Source organism: Mastomys coucha, unplaced genomic scaffold (assembly GCF_008632895.1).
Source record: "Mastomys coucha isolate ucsf_1 unplaced genomic scaffold, UCSF_Mcou_1 pScaffold9, whole genome shotgun sequence".
Classification (NCBI taxonomy): Eukaryota; Metazoa; Chordata; class Mammalia; order Rodentia; family Muridae; genus Mastomys; species Mastomys coucha.
This window is the reverse complement of record NW_022196915.1, coordinates 32,123,330-32,150,494: the sequence shown is the minus strand read 5'-3', so window position 1 is coordinate 32,150,494 and position 27,165 is coordinate 32,123,330. Positions and strand designations below refer to the sequence as shown.

Genomic DNA, 27,165 nt, shown 5'->3' with positions numbered 1-27,165 from the left:
CTGATACCCTCTTCTGGTGTGTCTGAAGAGAGCTGTGCTCATATACATAAGATAAATAATTCTTAAAAAAAATTCCTATCAGATCACCATGGACTAAGGCTGGTCTTCAATAGCAACAAAAACAACAGAAAGCCCACATACAACACATGGAAACTGAACAATGCTGTACTCAATGATAACTTGGTCAAGGAAGAAATAAAGAAATTAAAGACTTTAGAATTTAATGAAAATGAAGACATCATACCCAAACTTATGGGACACAATGAAAGCAGTGCTTAAGAGGAAAACTCATAGCTCTGAGTGCCTCCAAAAAGAAACTGGAGAGAGCATACACTAGCAGCTTAACAGCACACCTGAAAGCTCTAGAACAAAAAGATGCAAATACACCCAAGAGGAGAAGATGGCAGGAAATAATCAAACTCAGTGCTGAAATCAACCAAGTGGAAACAAAAAGAACTATAGAAAGAAACAACAAAATGAGGAGCTGGTTCTTCGAGAAAATCAACAAGATAGATAAACCCTTAGCCAGACTAACTAGAGGGCACAGAGACAGTATCCTAATTAACAAAATCAGAAATGAAAAGGGAGATATAACAACAGAAACCGGGGAAATTCAAAAAATCATCAGATCCTACTACAAAAGCCTATATTTAATAAAACTGGAAAATCTGGATTTCCAGTCCAGATGAAATGGACAATTTTCTAGACAGAAACCAAATACCAAAGTTAAATCAGGATCAGATAAACCATCTAAAAAGTCCAACAATCCCTAAAGAAATAGCAGCAGTCATTAAAAGTCTCCCAACCAAAAAAAGCCCAGGATCAGATAGTTTCAGTACAGAATTCTATCAGACCTTCAAAGAACACCTACTACTTGCCAGGCAGTGGTGGCGCACGCCTTTAACCCCAGCACTTGGGAGGCAGAGGCAGGCGGGTTTCTGAGTCCGAGGCCAGCCTGGTTTACAGAGTGAGTTTCAGAACAGCCAGAACTATACAGAGAAACCCTGTCTCTGGGAGGTGGGTTGTGGGAGACCTAATACCAGTACTCTTCAAACTATTCCACAGAATAGGAACAGAACGAACACTGCCCAGTTTATTCTATGAAGCCACAGTTACACTGAGTATTCTCCCTTGGAGATGGAACCATTTCTGTATAATCAGGAACTTGTCACAATTTCCTTTCATAGGAGACTTCATAAGAAATTTTTTTCTACTTTTCATTTAATGTTCCAAATAGATTTTAAAAACTGGTTGAGTGCATATTACTTTTAGCTTCCGAAGATATCATGTATATTTAAGAGGCACTTAACTATTATAAATTACTTTTATGAGTTCAAAATAAAATATAATGGCCGGGCGGTGGTGGCGCACGCCTTTAATCCCAGCACTTGGGAGGCAGAGGCAGGTGGATTTCTGAGTTCAAGGCCAGCCTGGTCTACAGAGCGAGTTCCAGGACAGCCAGAGCTACACGGAGAAACCCTGTCTCGAAAAAACCACAAAAAAAAAAAAAAATAAAATATAATGTCTCAAAAAGGAAAAAACTTTAAAAAAAAAAAAAGGAATGTCTCTTCTAGGATTGTTCCATTTTCATGTAAGTTTATAACCTGTGAAGGTGGGGAGTTGGCTTAATAGGAAATGCTTAACGCATAAGCATGAGGACCTGAATTTGGATCCTGGATGTCCATGTAAAATTTTAAGCCAAGCATGATGGCATCACTTTTAATATCAGTGGTAGTATTAGATCAGTGCTGGGAGGTGGAACAGAAGTCACGAGGGTTCAGTGGCTAACCAGCCTAGCCAGTCAGTACACTCCAAGTTCAGTGCCAGCGAGACCTTGTCCTAAAATATAACGTGAGGTACAGTTGAGGAAGATGCCTGATGTTGACTGACTGCTGGTCTCTAAGAATGCATTTGCGGACACACACGTGCACACACAATTTTTAACCTGCTTATCAACCATGGGAGTGTTGACTGAGGTCCCACTAATTTTGGGAAAGGGTTAATGATGGGTCTTGCAGTTTGGAAACATGGTTAATACTGTATGTAAGAAATAATCTGCTTGGGTCTGGAGAAGTGCTCAGGTTAAGAGCACTGGCTGCTCTTCAGAGGTCTAGATTCAATTCCCAGCATCCACATGGTGGCTCACAGACATTCATGCAGGCAAATCACCCATGCACATAAAGTTAAAATACCTGTTTATTAGCTTCATGTACCCAATGTACTTTATGGCATAGAGAGTGATTAATACCAGATGGTACAAAATCTTGAATAAAAATAAATAAATCAGAATTCTAGGATTTTCTTTATGGTTTTTGGACAGTGTTGTTTAGATAGTGTATTATGTAGCCTTGACTGTCCTGGAATTCATTGTGTAAACTAGGCTGCCCTTAAATTCACATAGATCTACCTGCATGTACCACCCCTTCCAGTGGATTTTCCTTCTGTGCCCTGTATACTTCTCTGTCCAATTTTGAGGTCATTACACTTAACATCTAATAATGAATTAGGAGTGTTTTGGATTTATTTTCTCCGGGGCCTTGTGTGAGCTAGACACATTCTCCTGCTGTACTTTTGGGGACTTTTAGCATGTCATATATGTCAGTCTTCTGTGTAGTATGAGTGTTGGGCAGAATGCTGACATCCACAAACACAGAAGGAAATGACAAAATCATACCTCAAAGTAGATTAAATAAACTGTACTAACCTCTTTTTATTTAACAGATATAAGACACCCTGAAGAACTTTCTCTCTTAAAAAAACCCAGAGATCCCACAAAGAAAAAAAAGAAAAAGCTAGATGACCAGTCTGAAGACGAAGCGCTTGAGTTGGAAGGACCTCTTATCATGCCCGGATCAGGTGAGACCCAAACTCAACAAAGGCAGACTTCTAAACTGTGTGTCTTCTGTTAAGGGTATGGACTCATAGAGGTTGGGAGAGTGGTCCAGTCCCCTTCAACCTCTCTCTTCAGTCACAGTGCTGAGGTCCTGTGACTGATCACAGAGTCTTAAAAAGGATACTCCAAAATTGGATTCAGTTATTTAGTTTGCAGAAATTAAAAGCCTGTTTATAGGTAGAATGTGAAAAAAGAAATGACTATTTTGTTGATACATTAGTACCTAAAACCTTACTTAATTACTGAAGACCTTTCTGTGCTTTGCATATCTTGGTCTCTTTGCATCCCTACCTGTTTCTTCGGGATTCCTTGCTTTGAGAACTGTGCCCATATTCCAACCCATTCCTTCCCAAGCTGAATTAGGTATTCTCCTATCTTATGGCTTCCTGTCTTTATAGTGGGCTGTATGCGGTAATAATTGTGCATTCCCTGCACAAAGGGAGTCCCTCACCCTTTTTGCTTTAAACTAAAACCCACTCGATATATGGCATACATCAGGCAGGTAGGTGATTCTCATCACTGGAAGACTAAATGGGTTAATGGTACTTTAGTCCTGGACATATCAACATCATGGTTGCCACATTCCCATTGACCACCCATTACATGGGATCCTTCCCTGCTGCAGATGTCTGAACTTGGCTTTGATGTAATTCATTCCTAGCCATTCTGTCATGATGAAGATGAAAGCCGACTCTAATGAGGCACAAGTCATGCATTGTCCATAGCTGTGTAATGCACTTTGGAAACTGGATTCCCATCCCAGCCTTTGAGGTAGCTGTTAACTACACATGTTTTAAGAAGGATGGAATTATAGCACAAGAAAGTTAGAGAGGTATTGTACTGTTAATACTCTGCATTGGCTAGATTCTGAGAAATACAAACAAGACAGTGCACTTACTACTGAAGTTGCTTACAGACTAATTGGAAAACAGTTTTTATATTTAGAGGAGTTAAACATAAATGCTAAATGAATTAGAAAATGTGTTAGGAATTCAGAGGCCAATATTACTCATCTCAGTTAGGGTATATTCAGTTTTATGAGTTGAGGGACTTAGTTTGTGAATTAAGTTTGTTTGATTTTTGAGACAGGGTCTCTCTGTGTAGACAAAGCTATCCTTGAACTCACAGAGACTTGCCTGCCTCTGCCTCTTGAGCTGGGATTAAAGATGTGGCAGAAGTCAGAATTTTATTGTAAGAAGAATGGCAGAAAGAACGATAGCAGACAGAGCTCATCCTGGTGAAACAAATTCCTCTCCGTGTGGCTGTGCCTCATTAGACGCCTTAGTTATGTAGTAGTGACGTAGGGAGGGATTCTGGGAGTTCTGTGAGCCACCCTAGGGAATTAGGAACAGTTGAAAGAGCTCTGATGGATAGCCAGGTTAGAAGTTCAGGTGGACAATACCTGGCCCCAGAAGTTACCCAATGTTAACAGATAATGGTGGAAGGTCTCTTCCAAAGAAAAAAAGGGATACTTTAGGGCCAGATAATGTCTTCAGTACATACATACATACATATATGCATACATACATACTCCTTTTTTTTTTCACTTCTTTTATGTAGGACTAAAAGTGTGTCTTTAGTATGTATCTGCTGGCCAGAGTTCAGAATCCTTTTATATAAGTGTATGTGGGGGGATGGGTGCACATGTGTGCAGTGCCCGAAGATGCCAAAACACTGTGTCAGATCTCCTGGATCTGGAGTTACTGGTTGGCAGTTGTGACCCACCCGACTGGGGTCCTCTAGAAAGCAGAATGATAAGATTGTTCTTAAGCACTAGGACCTGTCCCGTAGCCAGAGTCCAGATTCTCACACCTCTGCCCCCATGCTCTTTGGTAATTACTGCTCCCTACTTAGTTGATTGTTTTTCAGTTGAATGGAGCCTTGATGGAGCTTGGGCTGGAGCTTGCTGTGTACATCATTCTGACCTCACATACCACAGTGGTGACCCTCAGCCCTCCTCTGCCTGTAGGCCTGAACCACCACACCCAGTAGGTTTTCTTCTTTGTGTGGGGACAGAGATCATGGTCCACTGTAGTTTAGAATTCATGATGTTCTCCTCCCCTGCCTAATCCTGCTGATTTCCTGTTCACTCAGACTATAGCTGAGCTTTATTTCTGGGCCATGCATCATTCTTTAGTCCTTTCCTCAGGCTTGACCTCCAACAGCTCTGAGTGTCCTAAGGACACCACTAGACAGCTTTGCAAGAGACTTTAAAAATTTTTTTTTATGTGTGGGTATTATGCCTGCATGCATGTTTGTGCATACTATGTGTGTGTGGTGCTCACAGAGGTCAGAGGGAGGGTGTCAAAGCCCATAGATTGGGGTTACAGATAGTTGTGAGTAGCCATGGGAATGCTGGGACTCTACCTGGGTCCTCTGGAAGAGCAGTCGGACCCACCTAGCCATCTACAGTTCCTTCACATCTTTTTAAGAAAGGAAAACCAGGGTTGTGTTGAAAGGTCGCAGCTGTGGAAGGCCACGTTCCTCGAGCAGCTTGTTTTCCCGAGCAGGACATGCAGAGCTAGTGTTAAACTCACCTCGGGTCTGAGCAAGAGGTAGCATGAGAAACTCAGGCTGAGTCAGTTACCTGGGATCAGACACTGTAAAGGAGAGGTGAGGTCTGTCGGGTCCGTCCCCAAAGCTAAAACTCTGACCATGCGGCCACATGCCCCACCCCGCTACTGAGGACACAAAGGCCAGAATCTAGCTTTTACTGATTTTGATTACTATAAAGAAGAAAAGTTTCAGTTCCTTAAGGAATCTTTATACTGTGCAGTGTGCATGTAGTAATCAGAACAGTATGTGATCATCCACAGTAGAAAGTGGGACATGGGAGATCTTGTCAGCCTTGAGTAGTAGAATCTGAGAAGCTGAGTGAGTAAGCTTTGCAGCCCAGAAACCAATTACTACCAGTGTACACAGGAATTCCAAGACACAGAAGTGACTGGAAATAGCTTCTGAGGATGAGAGACACGAAAGAACGCTGTTTACACAGACAGTCGCAGAGTTGGAAGCATCCAGTAATTTTGTAGTGGTTTATTATCTAGGCTCTTTTTCCTCTGCTCCTCTGAGTTATGCTAATAGTGACTGTCAGAAGGCTGGCTGACCATGTTCATTCAGACTGATGTTCCTTTTTTTTTTTTCTTTTTGGTTTTTCGAGGCAGGGTTTCTCTGTGTAGCCCTGGCTGTCCTGGAACTCTGTAGACCAGGCTGGCCTCAAACTCAGAAATCCACCTGCCTCTACCTCTTAAGTGATGTTCCCCTCTTAGAACATACTCTGGTTTGGTGGAAAAATCAGTAGCAAACGAGTCATAAAGAAGCTATACAGGTCCTTCCTCCACATAGCTGTCTGATTTGTAGTGGCCAGCATGTAGCTATGTATTACCAATGCAAACAAGGTCATTTTTATCACAATTTTATATCTATACACACACACACACACGCACACATATATATACACACACACATATAATTGTATACATACGTGTGTATATAGCCTGTATCTGTCAGATTTCATTCTGCCTGTCCAACAGATACACATACACTTTAAATTCTAATGACTGCATCGCCCCTGCTTGGCATGAATTCACTGAGTTGTCAGAGTTGGCCTCAGACTCTGGACAGTTCTCCTGCCTTAGCGTTCCCACTGCTGGGGGTCAGCAGCTATGCACTACCACACAGACTGAAAGCAGTTTTTCAAAGAAAGAACACTTTTGCAGTATAGTGGTTAATTTTCAAAGAAACTTAATATTAGTTTATTATATAATCAGAAGGCGTCTAGAAAAGAAAATCTAGGTTCTACACTAATATTGAATATAATCAATATTCCATCTACTTTACTTGGAAAATTGTTTATGTAGAATGCAATTTTTTTCCTATCTGGATCTTGACCACTTTAAGTATCAAAATACTTTTAAACCGCCGGGCAATGGTGGTTTAATCCCAGCACTTGGGAGGCAGAGGCAGACAGATTTCTGAGTTTGAGGCCAGCCTGGTCTACAGAGTGAGTTCCAGGACAGCCAGGACTATATGGAGAAACCCTGTCTCCAAAACAAAACAAAAAATACTTTTAAACCTATTATTTAAAGAGCAAAAGATTAAATACACACACACACACACACACACACACACACAGTAAATATTTAAGTACTAAAGGCTGAAATTTTCTTCAATTTATTTTTCCCAACTAAAGTAAGATAAATATATAGAGACAGAAGGTTTCCTTCAGTCAGAAATATGTTCTAATAATCTTCACTATAACAAAGTCAAACAATATAGAAAATAAGCTAGGCTAATAGTGAAAGTTACTTTTAAACTTATTCTTTGGCTATTTCCTTTCAAGAGCCAGCCATTTCTTTATTTTCTTCTTTCTTTTCAATGTTTGTTATATAATCACAGGCAAATAGTTAGTGTTAGCCTTTGAGCTGGACCTGAAGGAATTTAAACTATGCATACCCTCTGACCCCGCCATGCAACCAGAATTGGGAAATGAGTACAGAAACTATTTACTGAAGCTTCTCTTATCATGGTACCAAGATCCTGAGCAATCAGGCGCACAAGGGTTGGGAATGGTTTGAGTTGCAGTACGGGAAGGTCATGTGCAGGCAACCAACATGGGCTGGTTCCTGGCATGGCTCCGCGGTGGCTAGCTCCTGACTGTGACCAGGGTCTTCAGCCTTGGTGCTACAGTTTGTTCTCTAAGGTGAAAATCAATTCATTGGGACACTAAATGAATTGTTATCCTAGAGTAGCCATAAGACAAATAGAAACTATGGTATGTAAAATGCAGACTATAGGAAACTGAAACTGAAGAGACCTGGGTGTCCTCTATTAACATACTTTCTGTATGGGAAACTCCATAAAGAGTGGTCAATTTTAATTTTACTAGGTTCTAAATAATTCTTGTATATTATATTCTGAAATTTTTACTGAAAGGTTTATTTAATAGTTCTTTTAAAGAAACAGGTTTCTACCTAGACGTTAATACTTCCTGTACTGTATTTCTTTGTAATCCCTTAGCAGAATCACTCTCTGCCCAAGTGAGCTGGGGTAGTGATTCCTGCATTTGGTAAGTATGGACACATGATTTTAAGTGTGAGAATGATTCCTTAGTGAACAGTGCCTCCGGGCTGTGTCCCAGTGTCTGCTTTAAAGGTGGAGCAGAGTTCAGGCCTCCTCTCTGCCCCACGGCATTCAGATCAACAGGTTGTTTGAGCACAGCACAGAACCCAGGAACACCAGGTCAGATATGGATGGCTGACAAGATCCGCTTACATTAGTAAAAGTCCTTCCGTTCCACTGTGACTTCTTACATTATAGCTTCTGTGCTTACATGGGTGGGAGGAAGGAAGATTCCTAAGCATATTCTCCAGTTAGATGACTGGGGTAGAGTGGAGTTTACTCTTCTTTCCACGTCCAGTAACAATGTAACGGCAATTGCACACTTTCTTTTTTAAAATCATGATTATAACCAGAAAATGAGTCAAGTTTGAGCCCAGCCTGGACCTCTGTTATTCAAGTCAAAGAGCATGTATCGTTAACCAATGCGTTTTCTTTATGTAGCCTCTAGTGTACCTGGGTCCTGAGATCAATGAGGTGATGATGCCCCTGACTTTATTAAGTCAGGTGTACATAAACCAAATCGATGTGTGCTTGGTTAGAGCGTAGCTTCATTTTGCATTGGACAAAATGTTGTATTTATGTTGAAACTCCTGAGGTGGTTGACACATCTACTTACAAGTCACAACTGGGGCAAGCCTGTTTTCCTTTTTCCCGTTTCCTTTCATTCTTATGTCTTCTACTGTTGCCTTTCCTTTGCCTTCTGAATTCCTTTCTTTCCTTTCCTATAGGCACCGATGTTCTTTACATTGGCCCTCTGAAAGGTGAGCCTCACCACAGTTACACACACAGTGTGTCAGTCTGCGCGCTTCAGCCATAGCCCTAGTTCCTTCAAACCAGCTTTTTCCTCAGAGTTTCTGCCAACTTAACTACACCCTCACGGCTTTGGTACTGTGTGTTCTAATGTCCGAGCAGAGTTCTTTTGTGTTTTGAGGCAGGTAAATAATGTACTAAAGCTTTCCTTCCAGATTGAAGCTTGTGGCTCAGTGTGCTTCCTGCCGTAGTGTGTGTCGTTACTGAACTAAGATTCTGAACAGCTCCTCACAGCCATCTCTTCTCACTTACTAGGAAGCATATATTCAAGCCCGGGACTTTATAGTAAAACAATGACCCCTACTTACGACGCTCATGATGGAAGCCCCTTGTCACCAACTTCTGCCTGGTTTGGTGACAGTGCCCTGTCAGAAGGCAATCCCGGGATACTTGCTGTCAGTCAGCCGGTAACATCACCAGAAATACTGGCAAAAATGTTCAAGCCTCAAGCTCTTCTTGATAAAGCAAAAACCAACCAAGGGTAAGTTTTGGGATTTTTGAGACAGGGTGTCTCTTTACAGACCAGGCTGGTTCCAAACTCAGAGAGAACTGCCTGACTCTGCCTCCTAAGCCTTGGGATTAATTTTAAAAAGTCATGCACCACCGGGCCTGGCCAAGGGTAAGTTAGAATTTACATGGTGGAGGATTTGGTTAGCTGTGTCTGCAGTGTTCAGTGCTCTTCTCTGCTTTGTCCAGGTGGCTTGACTCCTCAAGATCTCTAATGGAGCAGGATGTGAAGGAGAACGAGGCCTTGCTGCTCCGATTCAAGTACTACAGCTTTTTTGATTTGAATCCAAAGGTACCGAGGACTTAAAGGGCTCTTTCTACTTCTGTTCCTTCCTCTAGTGTTAAGAAACTATAGCAAGTTTTGAGTAATACTCAAAAGCCAGACCTTTAAGCAAAGGTATTTGTATTCTGAATAAAACTGGTATTTTCCTAGGTTGAGACCATGTTTATACAGTTTCTTCTCTTTTGTTAAGGTAATTATATTTTTCTTTGTGTGTTTCAAAGGTATTGGTTACTTTAAAATTTTTATCATCTGCAAATATATTGTAAGGTACAGAATAATTTTCTGGGGATAGGTAGATGGTTCAGCATTTAAGAACACTGCTCTTCCAGAGGATCTGGGTTCAATTCCCAGCATCCTCATGACAGCTTGCAACTGTCTGTGACTCTTGTTCCAGGGCATCCAACACCTTTACATAAAGATACATGTAGGCAAAACACCAATGTACATAATTTTTTTTAAGATTAAAAAATATTTTGTTTTGTTTTTTTGTCCCTGTTTTTGGTTGGTTGGTTTTTTGGTTTTTTGGTTTTTTTTTTGTTGTTGTTGTTGTTTTTGTTTGTTTGTTTGTTTTTTGTTTTTTTTTGAGATAGGGTAGCCCTGGCTATCCTGGAACTCTATATGTAGACAAAGCTGGCTTCAAACTCACAGGTCCACCTGCGTCTGCCTCCCTAGTGCTGGGATTAAAGGTGTGCGCCAAACCTGCTTTGTGTTGTTTTACCATCTACATGTTATCCTACCTAATAACTAACTAATTTCTGTGACTGGTAAGTCTGCTCAGCTGTAATTCTTTGCTTTTCTGCTGCGGTTTAACTTTGCCTGAAAAGCTGTTTCTCCTGGCACGAAGGTTTGGATTCTTTGGGGGGTGAGGTGCAGGGGGGGAAGCACTTGCCTTATTGCTTTGTCTTTGTGTCTGAATTGTACTCTAGCTAGCTCAGTGGGTCTCAGCCTTCCCAATGCTGTGATCCCATAATACCATTCCTCACGTTGTGGTCACTTTAACATCTGCCTTAAAAAATAAAATTATTTTTGTTGTTGCTTTATAACTAATTTTGCTACTGTTATGGATGGCAATATAAGTATGTTTTCTGATGGCTTTAGGCAACCTCTGTGAAAGTGTTATTTCACAAACACAAACACACACACACCAGAGTTGCTACCCACAGTCTGAAAACCACTGATACCGTGTTTTTTCATTATGTGCTCATATAGTTCTTTACATACATACATACATAATACATACATACATACACATATTTTAACATATATACTAAACTATATATAATAGAACTATAAAAGATTTATTTTCTGGCCATATCATATCTATTTTTAGTTGTAGGTTAGGGAGTGGAATGTTTGATTAACATTTTAAGAGCATTACTTTTGGGCTGGAGAGATGGCTCAGTGGTTAAGAGCACTGACTGCTTTTCCAGAGGTCCTGGGTTCAATTCCCAGCAACGACATGGTGGCTCACAACCATCTGTAATGTGATCTGATGCCCTCTTCTGGTGCTGTCTGAAGACAGCTGCAGTGTACTCATATAAGTAAAATAAATAAATCTTTTTTAAGAAAGAGCATTACTTTTTGCTAATATAATTAAATAAACAGTCTAATAACATAGGTAAACATACTTCCCAAATTATATATGTGCTGTCTACTTTGGATACTTGAGGATCTTCCTCCTTGGGTGTTTCCCTCTGTGAACAAGGTATTTCCCAAAGTAATTAATTTGTTTTCACTTGGCTTTATTGTGGCAAGTCAAAATAACAATGTTAAAAACCATCTCTACTTTGCTTTAATTTTTCCAACTATATTTCTCATCCCTCTCCCTCCCCCCCCCCCCCCCCAATCTGTGTTTGGTCTTTGAGCCAGTCCAGCCATTCTGCATAGGCTTCCAGGAACTTAATATAAAACCCATGCTAGCCTCAAACTTCTGACCCCTCAGACTCTGGGTGTTGACTACAGGGCTGCAGCATTACCCTATTTCCTGGGGTTTGGTTTGTTTGTTTTTGAAACAAGATCTGTGCAGCCTAGGCTGGCCTAGAAATGAAGAATCTTTCTTCCTACTTTAGCCTTCCGAGTGCCAGGATAGCAGACATGCACCACCATACCATGCTTCACATTAGATTTCTTTCTTTTCTTTTTTTTTTTAAAGATTTATTTATTTATTTATATGTAAGTACACTGTAGCTGTCTTCAGACACTCCAGAAGAGAGCATCATCTCGTTATGGATGGTTGTGAGTCACCATGTTGTTGCTAGGATTTGAACTCAGGATCTTTGGAAGAGCAGTCAATGCTCTTAACCACTGAGCCATCTCTCCAGCCCTCACATTACATTTCTTACATTGAAACTATAACACTTAGATGTTATGTGAACCCCTTCTCCCTTTCAGTGCTGCTGATCAAATCCTATCACACTAAGCAACTCCCTCCACCTACTGAGCTATATCCCTGAACAATTTTCTTATTATATTTTATATAATTTTGAATGGAAAATTAGATGAATCTATAGTCATGTCTAACACTAATGGATCTCTTCCCTTGTTTACAATTATTTTAATACTAAAATGCTGAAAAAAAAAAAACATTACATTCACTTTTTGCCATGCTTTAAAAGTGAGTATTTAATTGGGCATTGTGACGTGTGTCTTTAAAGGCAACAACCAGGAAGCAGAGGCAGGAGGCTCTCTTGAGTGCAAGACTAGTTAGTCTAGATAGCAAGTTGCAGGCCATCCAAAGCTATATGGTGAGACCCTGTCTCAGAAAGGTGAGTGAGGGGTGCTACAGAGATAGATCACTGGTTAAAAGCACTGGCAGAGAACCTGGGTTCACTTCTCAGCACCCACAGAGCGCCTCACAACCATCTTTAATTCCAGTCCCAGGAGATCCAACAGGCACCAGGCATGCATTTAGTGTACAAACATACACAAGAGCAAAACATTCATAAAATATTTTTAAAAGAGACTATTTAAAGACTTGTTATTTTAAAATTTAGGTATATGCGAGTGCCAGTGTCCACAGAGGTATCAGAACCCCTGGCGTTCAAATCACAGGCAATTGTGAGCGTCCTACATGGGTTCTTCCACAGTAGTAGTATGCACACTTTAACTGCTTAGCCATCTCGCTGAGAACTAACGTTCTGGTGTTGAAAACACTGAATTACAGGCCATGTCTCCTTTGCTCTGCAGTACGACGCCATCAGAATCAATCAGCTTTATGAGCAGGCCAAGTGGGCTCTTCTCCTAGAAGAGATTGAATGCACGGAAGAAGAGATGATGATGTTCGCAGCCTTGCAGGTAAGGTAGACAGAAGAATCAGTGGATGACTTTTACTGGGGAGAGAGAAGAGTAGTGTAGTGATTTTGCAAACATTTGATGGTGTTATTTTGCTGTGTAGAAAGTAGTATTTAGGCCAGACGGTGGTGGCACACGCCTTTAATCCCAGCACTTGGGAGGCAGAGGCAGGCAGATTTCTGAGTTCGAGGCCAGCCTGGTCTACAGAGTGAGTTCCAGGACAGCCAGGACTACACAGAGAAACCCTGTCTCGAAAAAACAAAAACAAAACAAAAGAAGTGGGAGAAGCTGGACTGACCCTCAGCTAAGAAGCTTTCTCTGTAGAGATTTTACTTCTTTTCTCAGAACACAAAAATGCTCTCAGCCTTCCAAATGTGCCAAAATGCCAGGAAATTCACAGTGACAATCAGAGTCACTGTTGGGAGGCCAAAGAGCATAAAGCCAGTTCCTGATGACTGGTGAATTAATTCATCAGTTGTTTTAAAGAGATGATTAAGCGTTGGTTAAGAATCTTACACTGTTTCTGGGTGGGTTCAACTGTCTAGAGAATTTCCTGAATGAACTTTGGACACAGTTCTTTGGGAGCTTCATTTGAGTAACCTAAATTTCTTTTGCACTGTGCATACAGACTTACTGTTTTCTGGTGGAAGTTTCACCAAAACCAAGCATGGGACGTGTGAAGCCTATGTGTTTTACAACTGTAGATGTTGTAGAGCATTGTTCTTTTGGACTGTACTGCTAGTGATTGAGCCCAAAGCCTTCACATGCTAAGCAAGCATTGGTTCACAGTAATTGAAGGCCCTCCGGGCATTGCCCTCCTGAGCCATTTTGGAATCTAGATATCTATAATGAGGGAGTTTTAGAGTACAAATCCAAAAGACTGACAATTCAAATAAACTGTGAATAAAAAAAGTTATTAGTATAGCTTTTAAAGCCTTTGGATACAAGTGTATGCTGTAATGTTTGACTCCATATGCCTTTGGAAGCAAAGCTAGACTCTGGTCTGTCCATAGCCAGGACCCCTCCAGTGGACTCTGAGGCCTGTTGTGTCAGAATCAGCCAGAGTGCTTTGTAAAAATGCAGATTTCAGGCTCAGTCAGGATCTCTAGGGTATCTAGGATTTTTAATCAGCTCTGCAGAGGATTCTCAATACCCTCCACATTTGATGCCACATCTGACAGTCTGTGTACTTGGCTCTTACTAGTTACCGTAGATGTTTATGTCACCTTAAAGATCTCACATTTGCCCAACTTGAAGGTCTGAGCAGAAAGTATACCACTGAGTGTTAGAATACAGGACACTGGTAATGGGCTGCAGGTCCGTGCATTGAGTGTCCCTACAGATAGACTTTATCGGGTAAATGGATTCTTCAGAAGTTCAGAGCTGCTTATGCTATGAGAAGCAGCCACCCCAGATTCTGTTGATCTCTGTATAAAATCTCTCAAGCTTGACATCAAAATTTCTTATGTTAATACTCTGAGTCACTATGTGCATTTAGAATCAACCATTTTATATTTTAGAAAATTCTAAACCAAATACTCTTTCCTAACTAGATAGAAGGGCAATCTAACTGTCCCCACACATTCTCTGTTCACACATGGAAACAGTTTCCTATTCTTAGATAGCTCTAAAGCATTGAATCAGAAGTGGGGAGAATGAAGCTGGCTTCCTCTTTGTCCTGAGTGGTTGGAATTGTAGGGCAGTGAGGGTTAATTTTTTCAGTGATGTAAAAGAAATGGCTTAGTTCCTCCCTACAGAAGACTTCATGCATGGCCTGAACCATCATGGGCTGTGCATCTGTGTAAGGCCCTGTTCTAGTTGGTGGACACCAACCAACCAACAACAGACAACAGAAACTCTGCTCGTGTAATATACCAGACCCATAAATTCCCCTTTATACCAAGGGAGCCAGGGGCTGACTTCTTTTGTGTGTATACAGAGACTGTGCTCATTTGAGTAAGTCTTTCTGTAGGGCTGTCACAATGATCCCAGGTGCCATGGCCCATGCTTTTTATCCTTCTAGTCCTAGGATACTTTGCTTACTTTGATGTGTGTAAGTTTTTTATCTGCATTTTGTCTACATGGATGAGACAGTTGTGAGCTGTGTGGGTGCTGGAAATCAAACCTAGGTCCCCACTGCAAGAGCAGCAAGTGCTTTTAGATCCTGAGGCATCCTCTTTCCAGCCCCCTCAGCCTGATGCTTTATCTTTGCAAATCAGATGACCAAAAAAAGAGAAAAAAAAAGAAAAAATCCAATATAGAGTCAAGTAGTAATTTCATCTTAAAGTTCTGCAACTAAACAGTCATTTCAACAACATGTTATTGTGGTTTCAGTATCATATCAATAAGCTGTCAATCATGACATCAGAAAATCATTTAAACAACAGTGACAAAGAAGTTGATGAAGTTGATGCTGCCCTTTCTGACCTGGAGATCACTTTGGAAGGCGGGAAAACATCAACAATTCTGGTAGGGTGGCTCTTCAGCTAGTGGTTGATCTTAGTCTTCCCTCCCTGTGGGTTTTCCATCACCAGATAAGGTACCTGCAAGGTGGCTTCCTCACAGAAGTCAGTCACGGATTCTCCGGAAGTTTCAGAGAAGGGAAGTTTCTTCATGGTGGGAAGATTGACCCCAGGGCCTCATTCTTCACCCCAGGAAACCTTTTGTGAAGAAAGTGTTACCAGTAGCTTGAGCTTCCAACACAAACACTTAATTTTGCAAGTGGTGGGAAGGCATTTCTCCAGGGGAAAGAGTAATCAAGTCCTGGGAAATGTGGTCGTCTCCTTGGAGATACAAGTCTCCACAGTAGCGGTTAAATACTGTTTATTTTTAAAACCAATGAATGAGTTATCACTGAAGAAACATTTTCTCAGTCTCATTATGATTTATATTTCCATATGTTGCTACAAATAATTTCAGCTATATTTAGAAGTAATGTTATATTCTTGGAGTTGTACAAATTGTCATTTTGTTCAAATTTTTAAATTTCTACACTATTCCAAAATGCTTTTGTAACACGACCATGTAATACGATCATATCACTTAAGTCTTTAACATATGAATTTTGAATTAAAATAAGCAGATCTTTTATATCAGATACCAAACTAAGTTGTTTTTTTTTAATTAAGAGAAATATTATTTGAATTCTTTCCTTAGGGTGACATTACTTCAATCCCAGAACTTGCTGACTATATTAAAGTTTTCAAGTAAGTACAAAAGGGGGAGAGATGTCACATAGCCATGTTCACAGTATTTAAGTTTGCAGGAAGTTTGTCAAATCTATTTGTAAAGTAAATCTATGAAGTTTACCAATTAAACACTTAAAATTAAGATAATTGTGTTCATTAAATTAAAACCACAGCAATCATTGTTTTAACCTTTTTTTGATTTTGTTCTTAAAAGCATCAAGGTTGGTTGTATCCTATAGTTGGTGATAGAGGCCGACCCCAGTGGGCTCACACGTTGCCCTGTGACTGCCAGTGTTAGCTCTTTGCTAAGAGCTTCAGACTCCATTAGCTTGTGCTCATGTGCTCCTGAACCCTTCCCTACAAGGTCCCAGTAGATCTTTCTAGACTTTTAAGCGCTCCACCTTTAATCCTGAAAACTGAGAGCTGAGTAGTAAAAGCAGATGAGAGACAAAGTGTAGTGCCCACTGTCCTGTGCTGTGTAACTGTCGCAGTATATATCAGAGCTCACAGTATATAGCACTTACAACAGCAAGATTTCCAAATGTCACTGTCCTACCCTCTTCCTTTTCCACACTTTACATCTACCTGAACCCTCACTACATCATCTTCTGTGTGTGGCACTGGAGTGGCATGTTCTGTTAGGACTAGACTCTTCTTCCCTGCAGTCGGGCTGAGGACATAGGATGCAGAGGCTTGGAATGTGGTGGACGCTACTGGCTCTGCAGGCTGTCGGTGCACAAGGACCTTTGCGACCTTTAAGTGAGAAGTGGGGGCCGTGGGCTCTCCACCCTCTTCACTGATTGGGCTGCGGTGGAGTAGACTGAGAAGGGCGATCACACCAGCAGCCTGGACCGGGAAAAAACACCCAAAGGGAGATGATTTCAGCCTGTAAAATTGGCCTCTTGTTTTTCAACATTTGAGAACTGTGACTGTTATAGCGTGGTCCTGGCAAAGTTACTTCAGAGTGGTTCTTGTCTCAGTTCTGTTTGACTTATAGGCCTAAGAAGCTGACTTTAAAGGGGTACAAGCAGTACTGGTGCACTTTCAAAGACACGTCCATCTCCTGCTACAAGAGCCGAGAAGAGTCCAGTGGTACACCTGCTCATCAGATGAACCTCAGAGGTAGGGGGCTTTGTGACCTCTGGAACACTGTCAGTCCGATAGTAAATGTCACTTGCCAGCACCTGCCTGGCACTTTCTTTACACCTTTGAGGTTTTCAGAAGGTTTTTGGTTCTCCAATTTGGTATTGAATTGCATGTAGATTTTGTTTGGTTGGTTGTTTTTGTTTTTTGTTTTATTTTGTTTTTTGAGACAGGGTTTCTCTATGTAACCCTAGCTGTCCTGGAACTCACTCTATAGACCAGGATGGCCTCGAACTCAGAAATCTGCCTGCCTCTGCCTCCCAAGTGCTGGGATTAAAGGCGTGCGCCACCACCACCTGGCATGCATGTGGATATTTTGTTACGTTCTGTGGGCAGACTCAAGCTGAAGTATTCGACTTTTACTTCTTTGTCAAGTAAGTTATTTTGTCATTTTTTGATCTTGAGCAGTAAGAACGTTAGGATTCGCTTATTTTCAGCCTTGGGGTTGTGATGTCTGCATTTCTGACCTCTCCCTTGGTCGTTGGCATCCTGCTTGCTCTATGCCTCTGGTCATACGCTGGTTCTGGTCAGCTTGCTTAGCCTCCCTGGCCACAGCCTCCTCCGGATATGGCTCCAGTCTCCCTCTTCCTCATCCAGGTGTTTTGTGGGGTGGGGTTTTTTTGTTGTTGTTGTTGTTGTTATTGCTATTTTGGTTCTGGTTTTTTGTTTGTTTTGTTTTGTTTTTCAAGACAAGATTTCTTTGTGTGTGGCCCTGGTTATCCTGGACTAGGCTGGAGATCCGCCTGCCTCTGCCTCCCTCGTGCTGGGATTGAAGGCGTGCACCACCACCCACCCATCCACTTTTTATCCTTACTTTTGCTCTCTCTTAGGCAAGCACAGGATGACCCTGTTAGGTTCCTAGCTGACAGCTTGAGTCTCCCTTTCTCTTGTCAAAACTGGCTAAGATGTAGAGGCTGGAGCTTAAGGGGCGTGCCTCCTTACAGAGCACCTGCAGCCTGGGCCACACCTTAGTACAGCTCAGCTGCTAGCTCTGCCTTTTTACTTAATATTTTTTAAAGATTTATCTCATTTTTAAGTGTGCTCGTATGTGTGCGTGTGTGTATGTCTGTCTGTCTGTGTCTGTGTGTACAAGTATCTGAAGAGTTAGAAGAGTGTATCAGATCCATTGGAGCTGAAATTTAAGAGGTGGCTGTAGTTGAGCTCCTGCTGAGCCACGCCTCCTCCAGCCCCTAGCTCAGTCTATTCATTCCGGCCTATGGATGGAGCTACAGCTTCATTCACCAAGTTGGTGCCTCTGTCACTTCTCTTCTAGCTCCTGATGGATGCACAGGCTCAAGTAGAAGGAAACTTAGCTCTCCATCTGGGGACTGGGTGGCACTCAGTGGTAGAGTGGTATGTGTGAGACCCAGAGTGCAGTTCCCAGTACCCTTTGGAAATCCGTGCCGGTTTCTACAGTGATGGTTTAGACAAGGTCGGGGGAGGAGGTGATGAGAGTCACTACTTGCGTGAGGGTGTGAATGTCATGGGGTAAATGGGGTCCGAGTCAAGATGCAGAGAGGGATCCTAGTAGAGTTAATGCATAAAGTGTGTGCTGGCAATGCGCTCTAGGCCCTGGGTTCCCCCTGCACACCAAAGTAAATGGTAGGAGGCCTGTGGGGCAAAGACAGGCACTAGCAGAAACTCCCAGGCCAGTGCAGTTGAGCAGAAATGGGGATAAGGAGATTGGAACATAAAACAGGGTTTAGGGAGAGAATAGTTTGGATGTGGAGAATGGATGGGGGAGAGGGGAGACTCATGCTACAGGTACTAACGTGACAGCCGCATGCATTATGGTAAATGTAACCACTCAGTATGGTTGGCTCTGATATGAGAAGGAGAAACTCCCTGGTTAAGTTCTTGATTTTTTTTAAGGACCCATGACAGAATTATTAACTCTAAATCACCTATATCTTCACACATTTATCTTAACTTCATCACATAACTTTTCCCTTGTTTGAAAAGTTCCACAAAAGGCCTTATAAGGCAACTGTATGTAGTAATGTTCCTAGAAAGAATAGGACTCTTTATCAAAGTACCCTTTCTCTTAATGGTTTAAACATTTCCTGGGAGGTAGAGCTGAGTCTGGTCTGCGCTTCCGAATCCTTGCTGTGAGCCCACTTGAGTGTCAAAGCTGTAGTAAGTCACCTTCCACCAAATAGGGGTGTTCTTAAAATGGCCATGGTTCAGCAGAGTCAGACCTCAGAGTGAAGCTATTGTGTGGGCATAGGATTTCTTTTATGCATTTCTGTAATTAAATTTATCTTTTCAGGTTGTGAAGTTACCCCGGATGTAAACATTTCGGGCCAGAAATTTAACATAAAACTCCTAATTCCGGTTGCAGAAGGCATGAATGAGATCTGGCTTCGTTGTGATAATGTAAGTTTTCCAATTAAACATAAGCCTTACCTTTCTGACTCCCGAGTGTATTGGCCTACCTTCTGTACCTGGGTCCTGAGCACCATGTGGTTCATCTCTCGTCGTTCCACAGGAGAAGCAGTACGCGCACTGGATGGCAGCTTGCAGATTAGCCTCCAAAGGCAAGACCATGGCAGACAGCTCTTACAACTTAGAAGTTCAGAACATTCTTTCCTTCCTGAAAATGCAGCATCTGAACCCAGATCCCCAGCTAATCCCTGACCAGATTACAACTGACATCAATCCCGAGTGTCTGGTGTCCCCTCGATACCTAAAGAAGTATAAGAGCAAACAGGTATTTTAGTCTGCTTAATTAATCTTCTGGTTTTATCACTTTGTGCACATACTTTAACTGCTGTTTCTCCTATTAAACAAAAGATACCAGCTTTGGTGGAATATGAAACAGGAAAGGGGGGAGGTGTGGGTCAGAGTAAACTGGTTGTTAAGGTGTCTGTAAAGTTAATAGATAAAGCCAGTTTGTTCTGCTCAGCCCAAGGAAATTATTTTGTCCCCTGTGGAACCAGGACAGAAAAGCACATTCAGCTCTTCCCCAAAGGATCTAAATTTTGTTTTTGCTGAGGAAGATTTTTTCCACCTTTAGAAATAAACTGTTACGTGGTAGAGATAGCTCATCCTACATCACTGTCTTAACAGGAGTGAAGCCTAATCAATCGTACACAGGGTTACAAAGTTCAGTTTTAACTTAAAATTCACTGCCTTTTCCACTCTTTAGAATTCCTGCCCTGGAAATTAATACCATAAAAGGTTTGCTATTCAGGAAAATGGCTCTTTGATGCATCACCAAAGGTCCTTTGTAGGGGAATTTGCCTCAAGAGTCCCCAGGATTCTCTTCACTGAAGAGCACTCCATAAAAGGAGAGATTCAGATTAGGTGGGGGAGCAGAGAAGGCTTCTAAAATAAATAAATCATTTTTACCAAGTTTAGTTTTTATCTTTCAGGAATAATTTTAAAACATTAAGGTTCAAACAGAACATTTCCTTCCTTAAATTTTAAACATAACTTTATTAAACGAGTCTGAAACAGTTTCACTTTCCACAGAAATGTTCAGAACTTTAATCAGGAATGGTCTGTCTGTGAGATTCAGAGGCCTCATCAGAGAAGGGACATTGTTTATCCCCCAGTCATAGACTGTGGGAGTGTGTGCTGGGGAATGGCGGAAGTGCTGCCCTGGGGAGCCTTGTGGAATGCAGATGAGTTAGGAAGGAAAGAGGCACTGGTTCCTTACTGAAGAACGTGTTCTAAGAGACTAGTTTCTAAAAGTGAACTCATCTGCCTTCAGATGGCCTCAGACCTTAGCAGTTTGATTGTTTCCGTAGGTGTCAGGCATCCAAGATGATAGTTTTCTGACTTTGAGTTGTAGGCAGAAATGTGACCTGGACTCTTCTGTTTGGTGACAAGCAGTGTGTGGCCCGTGGCCCCTGAGCTCCTCCACAGCCCTTCTTTCTCTAAGGAGCCTCTGAGGCAGGGCCTTCACATTGCTGCCCTGGAAGCACTCCATAGGCACGAGGTTCACTGCAGGTGACCCTCGCCAGGGCACAGGACAGTCAGCATAGCTTCATACTTAATCTGCCAGTATTAGCTAAACTTCCCAGGATTATTTTGAGTAAGAATGAGTAGGAATTTCCCTGCAGTCCCAAACTGAAAAGACATAATGCTTGTGTGGCCACAGCTCCTAGGTCCATGTATGGCAACCTTTTGTTTCTCCTTCCAGGAAAAAGGATGCAAAAAGCAGATGGTAATTGAAGGCCTGCTACCTTTGTGCAAATAAAGGACCAGTGTGGCCATCAAGCTCACACTGCAGCCCTTAGCTCTCTTCTGAGGAGAGTGCATGCGCCCTGTGATCTGACTAAATCTGAAAAGGCTGCAATGGTTTTTGATTAGTAATAGTTATTTTGCTACTAAAATAATTAGCTTTACAAACCTCACTGTAAAAACTGACCCATGAGGGGAGGAAGAGGGATTTGCCCCTTTGCACTTTCTTCTGTGAGCTTCCATCCTTAATCTGTGTGACACTTGCTGCAGAGTGGCACCTCTGCTGTACCCAAGTGGACAGCGATGGCCGCTTGCTCTCGTCTCCGTTCTCATCCTTGCGTTTTGTTTCTACCCGAGTGGCCTTTTTTCTGCATGGTTTTCTGCTGGAGTTTTGGGTTGCAGGTACCACAGCCTTTTCTTTGCTTCATTGCCATTTCCTGATCACCTTTTTTTCCTTTCTGCTTCCTTTTTCTTTCTTCGCATTGCCATCTGCAGCCAGGCTATATAAGAGATTTGGTAAGTTCTGCATATTTACAAAGAGAAAGGCATTAGACACTGTAAAGCCATTATCCTAGCCATCTTTGCCTCCACCATGGGAGAAGTCATCCTAAAGCAAATATAGGTAAATGATAGCATATCTGGTCTGCTTGGTTGCCATGGAAACGTGGATGACACTCTGTTTCCTGGTGTTCAGGACTGCACTGGAGGCCTGGCACATCGTTGCTCTGTAGAACTCCAGCTGGCACCTCTGTGGCCATCTGGATTGTTATTTTGTCATTGCCCACCAGGATCTCCTACCTTGGAACATCTCTCAGTCCTGGCAGAATCCCAATAACGCCTCTTGTGTGGTACATGAAAACTGAAATTAACAGTGATACTGTGTTAGGATTCCCAAATGAAGCATTAGATCATTTTTAATTCCAATTCAGTATAATGTTATGGTTGTATAATTTTAAATTTTTTTATAAAAGATAATAATGCCTAATTATTTAATAAAACATTTAAAATTATGTTTAGATAACAGCACGGATCTTGGAGGCCCATCAGAATGTAGCCCAGATGAGTCTGATTGAAGCCAAGATGAGATTCATTCAAGCTTGGCAGTCTCTGCCTGAGTTCGGCATCACACACTTCATCGCGAGGTCAGTGCGCTGCTGTGGTCCATGTGTTCAGTTTGTCATCTTGGCTTAGATCTTCACCATTGAAGGCAGGGCTGCTTAGACACACTAACCTCTTCTACATCAAGAGCCAATTTTCTAGGCTTTCAATTTTCTCATTAACAGCTCATGATGATTGCATTTCTGACTTATAATAGTTCCCTTGTTTTTAGGGTTAGAGAAAATCCCTTCCCCCATGCTGAGTAGTTTTTCTTCACTATTACAGATTTCAAGGTGGCAAGAGAGAAGAACTTATTGGAATTGCATACAACAGATTAATTCGGATGGACGCCAGCACAGGCGACGCCATCAAAACATGGCGGTTCAGCAACATGAAGCAGTGGAATGTCAACTGGGAGATCAAAATGGTGAGCTAGCACTTGTTCCCCTCAGGTAGTCACTCAGTACAAAACCTGAGGGTTTATTGTAGTTCAGGATCCGGATTTGATCCTCAGGACTTAAGACAAAAGGTAGAATCTCAAAAACTTTGAAGATTGGATTATGTGAGGTGATTTGGTTGTGGTATTTGGCACCCCCATTAACTGCTAAGACTGATTTAGGTTATCTGGCTAGTGAATTTTAATGTCTGCCTTCTCCTCTCATACTTGGTGGGAACAGACAGCCTTCCCCAATGGAGAAGGACCTTCCTTCTGCCAAGGCTGTGTTCCCACGTTAGAACCTCTGAACAAGGTTTTAAAGGCCACCATTATATAGCCAAGCTTTAAGACCCCAGCCAGCCCCATCCAGTGAGGCCCTGTATCATCAGAGAGTGGAGATGACTCAGAAGCTAAGAGCTGTTGGTGTTCTTCCAAAGAACCAAGGTTCGGTTGTTAGCATCCACATGGAGATTCACAACCCCTGCAACTCTGTTTCCTGGGAATCTGATACTCTCATCAGGCCTAACAGACACACATGCAGACACAACACCTGGCCTCACAGACACACATGCAGACACAGCACCTGGCCTCACAGACACACATGCAGACACAACACCTGAAAAGAAAAAAAAAGTTGAGTCTAAGGACATATAGCAGCAAGTAATTGTAGATGTTTGTCCAGCATTCTTGAAGGCCTGGTTGGCGTAGCATACCTATAACCTAACACTTGGGAGGGGTAGAAATGCAAGGACTTAGAGACTAGCTTAGGCTACAGAAGGCTCTCTAAAAATATGAATAGTAAAATACTTATTTCTCACTTGAACTTACCATCATAATTAAGGATATCTTTGTATAACAGCTAAATCCATTCTCATAACAGCAGTCAGAGTTTCTATCCTGTGCCTCCTCTTTGGGCCATGACACCAGATGTTTGTGGCCTCTAAGCTTCATCACAGCTTTCTAAAGCAGGCAGGTTGCCTGGACTTCACAAATGAGGGCATACCCACTTTGAAGCCTAAGGGCTTATTATTGTCCACACCCACACACTTGATGACCGGCTCAGCAGGGTCTGTAAAACCCTGTGCACATCCTACTATGTAGCTCGGTGCCCTTTTCTTTGTTACATTGTGACCATATAAAACAGTCTCACTGGTAGGCTATTTGGCCTAGCATATATTGGGTACTGTATCAGCTGCTGTCAGAAATACACATCTTTCTGAAATATTTAAGCTTGGTACCTACAGGTTAAATATTGAAGCAAATGTTAAATAAAACACAGGAAGTAAGTTTTCTCCCAGGACCTGAAGAGGAACATTCTCATTAATTGCATCACCAGAGACCATGGGACCTTAACGACTTAAACGCCTTGAGAACTTGCAAACTAAAGGGATTGAGGATGATATACTTTTCTTACTGTTTAGACCTACAGACATAATGGCTGCCCCAGGAGTCACTTGGGGGTGGAGTGCCATAACTTAAAGCCCGGTAGCTTCCTGGGGAACTGACAGTTCTTTGTCTTTGCTCCAGGTCACTGTGGAGTTTGCAGACGAGGTCCGGTTGTCCTTCATCTGTACTGAAGTAGACTGCAAAGTGGTCCATGAATTCATTGGTGGCTACATATTTCTCTCAACTCGTGCGAAAGACCAAAATGAAAGTTTAGATGAGGAGATGTTCTACAAACTCACCAGTGGTTGGGTGTGAATAGGAAAACTGTAATGAAACTCCACAGCCATAACAATATTTAACTTTAAAGCTATTGTTTCTTATATGCTGCTTAATAAAGTAAGCTTGGAATTTATCATTTTATCATGATACCTTTTTGCCTTACCAGACCAGTTAATATGTGCACTAACAAGCACGATTGTTAATCTGCTGCCTACCTTGATGCCGTACGTGGACTGTGGAATACCCAGCAGTCCTTAGGGCCACAAACTGAAAGCTGTAGTGGGTGAATCAGGAACCAGCTGTCACCGATTGACAGTAGCCAAACTAAGAAACAAGCCATCTACTACCAAGCTACCCAGGGCATACATATAACCTATATGAAGTCTATTTATCATGTGTAATGCATGTGTTTATGTTTAATTGATGCCCTCTTTTAAAATACCCTACTTCTGGTACCCAGTTAATTCCCTCTCCCAATATAGAAATTGGGTCTGCAATAGATGCGTGGTATTTGATGCCATTGACCTTGAAGGAACACTTAACCTGTTGTTGTTGGGTGGGTTTTGTCCTTGAGTAAGCATGTTGTACATTGTTTTGTGTTTATTTTTACACCAAACTGTATTACACTACTCTTAGTATTCACCAGCATATTCACTATCTGCCTAAGATATGCAACCTGTGTTACAAGATGAAGTAAAGATCTATGAAGTATGCATTTTGTGTAACTAATGTACAAACACAAATTTTATAAAATTGTACAGTTTTTTTTAAAAAAAAACCTATTCACAACTAGGAAGTGGCTTAAATGTAGCATCCTTACAGTAATTAAATGCTTTTAAAGTATATGATTAATATGCAGTTTCAGTATCTGCTAAATTACGTCAAATGACTTCATGATGCTCATGACTTGCCGTGATGCCCTTACTACAGCCCGGACCGGCTGTGTTCTAGTCTGTTGCGCTGTTACATCTGCATTGGTGCTAGTTAGACAATTCCTAGCTCACGAGCCCAGAAGGGCGCCAGGGACGGGTGGACTTACCAGTATTGTCCAATAATCCATGAATTAAAGACTGTATAAATCCATTTTATTTTAAATAAAAGTAAAACCTTTTATTTAATGTTTTCTTTTTGTACTTCTGATCTTTCAACGCTCCTTACACCCTGTGTTGTTAGAACAGTTCACCAGTGCTAGGCCCTGTCCCAGATGAAGAGCTCTCTCTAGGAGACATCCTTTCTCCGGCATTGAGAGACCTTTGTGGTTAGTCAGTTAGACTCCAGACTTTCACCATGGGCCTGGCTGCCACCTCTGTCAGTCCCATGCCTGTGAGGCCAAGACATCCTCTAAAAACCCAGCACTGCTCACCTCTTCCGTCTTTTTTCCTCCCCCCACTCCTCCCATCCCCGAATCTTGGTCACCCTACTCTAGACCATAAGAACCCTTTCCCGCTTTTGTATGATAATCTACATGCTTACTAAAAGCCTTAAAACACACTTGTGTTGAGGACACACTGAGGTCCTTTCCCTGCCACCGCCTGGACAGCACATGTGCCACCTGCCCTGCCTGCTGAGCCCTGGTGCAGCACTGCCCCGGCTGCCTTCAACTCTGATGATTGTGCCCTGTGCAAGAGAAGCTCAAGTCCCCGCCAGTCTCCTCCAGGTCCTCTGAGCGTGCTTTCTCCCTGGGGCCCATTCATCCTTAAGCAGTCTGGCAGCCGCATTCTCTAGACCAGTGGTTCTCAACCTTCCTAATGCTGTGACCCCAACCATAAAATTATTTTCCTTGCTGCTTCATAACTGTAATGTTGCTACTGTTAGAAATAATAATATAGCTGGGCGGTGGTGGTGCACGCCTTTAATCCCAGCACTTGGGAGGCAGAGGCAGGCAGATTTCTGAGTTCAAGGCCAGTCTGGTCTACAGAGTGAGTTCCAGGACAGCTAGGGCTATACAGAGAAATCCTGTCTCGAGAAAAAAACTATATATATAATAAAAATACCTGTATTTTCCCATAGTCTTAGGCGACCCCTGTGAGAGGAGGCCGGGACCCACAGGTTGAGAACCTCTGGTCTAGCCCTTAATCCCATTCCCATATTATTTCCTAGTCTTGCACCCCGTCCTCACCTGTCCAAATCTATGTATCCCTTTAGAAATTTTAGTTTATAGCTATTCTTCCATAAATACTTATAGGTTTCCTTGGAGCCATGCGTACTCTGCCTTCTCTAAACTGTGTTTAATGAAAACCAAGGCAAAGCTAGAATGAGACGCAGATTCCCATCTTTGGACAGTCCTATGGAAGCCTTTGTGAACCTCAAACCTGTGGGCAGCAGCCTCTATCAAGAAAGGCATTTTGCAAGAACACTGTTTAGGACTCCCAGAAACCTGCATTTGAGTTTCTGTTCCTGTGATTCGAGTTCACAAGGGCATGGGGGAACGGACTAGCCAAACTCCATCCAAATCTTGTTATTCTCAATCCATAGGCTAGTGGCCTGTTAGAAGCTTCTGGTGAAGTAATGCCAGCTCCACACAAACTAGTTCTCTTTGTAA

General features: G+C 42.1%; 1 protein-coding gene across 6 annotated transcripts in view; it reads left to right on the top strand.

The window, feature by feature from the left end:
* The window catches only part of Fermt2 (fermitin family member 2), a 65,819-nt gene extending 40,078 nt beyond the window's left edge, over positions 1-25,741 (top strand). The window contains exons 4-18 of one of the 6 annotated variants that reach the window (XM_031360850.1): positions 2,722-2,856; positions 8,743-8,775; positions 9,080-9,305; positions 9,521-9,623; positions 12,801-12,908; positions 15,240-15,374; positions 16,062-16,111; positions 17,091-17,215; positions 19,506-19,612; positions 19,725-19,946; positions 21,384-21,407; positions 21,920-21,940; positions 22,442-22,566; positions 22,808-22,949; positions 24,486-25,741. In XM_031360850.1, the coding sequence (XP_031216710.1) occupies positions 2,722-2,856; positions 8,743-8,775; positions 9,080-9,305; positions 9,521-9,623; positions 12,801-12,908; positions 15,240-15,374; positions 16,062-16,111; positions 17,091-17,215; positions 19,506-19,612; positions 19,725-19,946; positions 21,384-21,407; positions 21,920-21,940; positions 22,442-22,566; positions 22,808-22,949; positions 24,486-24,659 (1,730 nt within the window). In that variant the 3' untranslated portion in view covers positions 24,660-25,741. The remainder of the gene's footprint in view (positions 1-2,721; positions 2,857-8,742; positions 8,776-9,079; positions 9,306-9,520; positions 9,624-12,800; positions 12,909-15,239; positions 15,375-16,061; positions 16,112-17,090; positions 17,216-19,505; positions 19,613-19,724; positions 19,947-21,383; positions 21,408-21,919; positions 21,941-22,441; positions 22,567-22,807; positions 22,950-24,485) is intronic. The other 5 variants (XM_031360851.1, XM_031360853.1, XM_031360855.1 and 2 more) reach the window with 5 other exon arrangements.
* Positions 25,742-27,165: the final 1,424 nt, after the last annotated feature.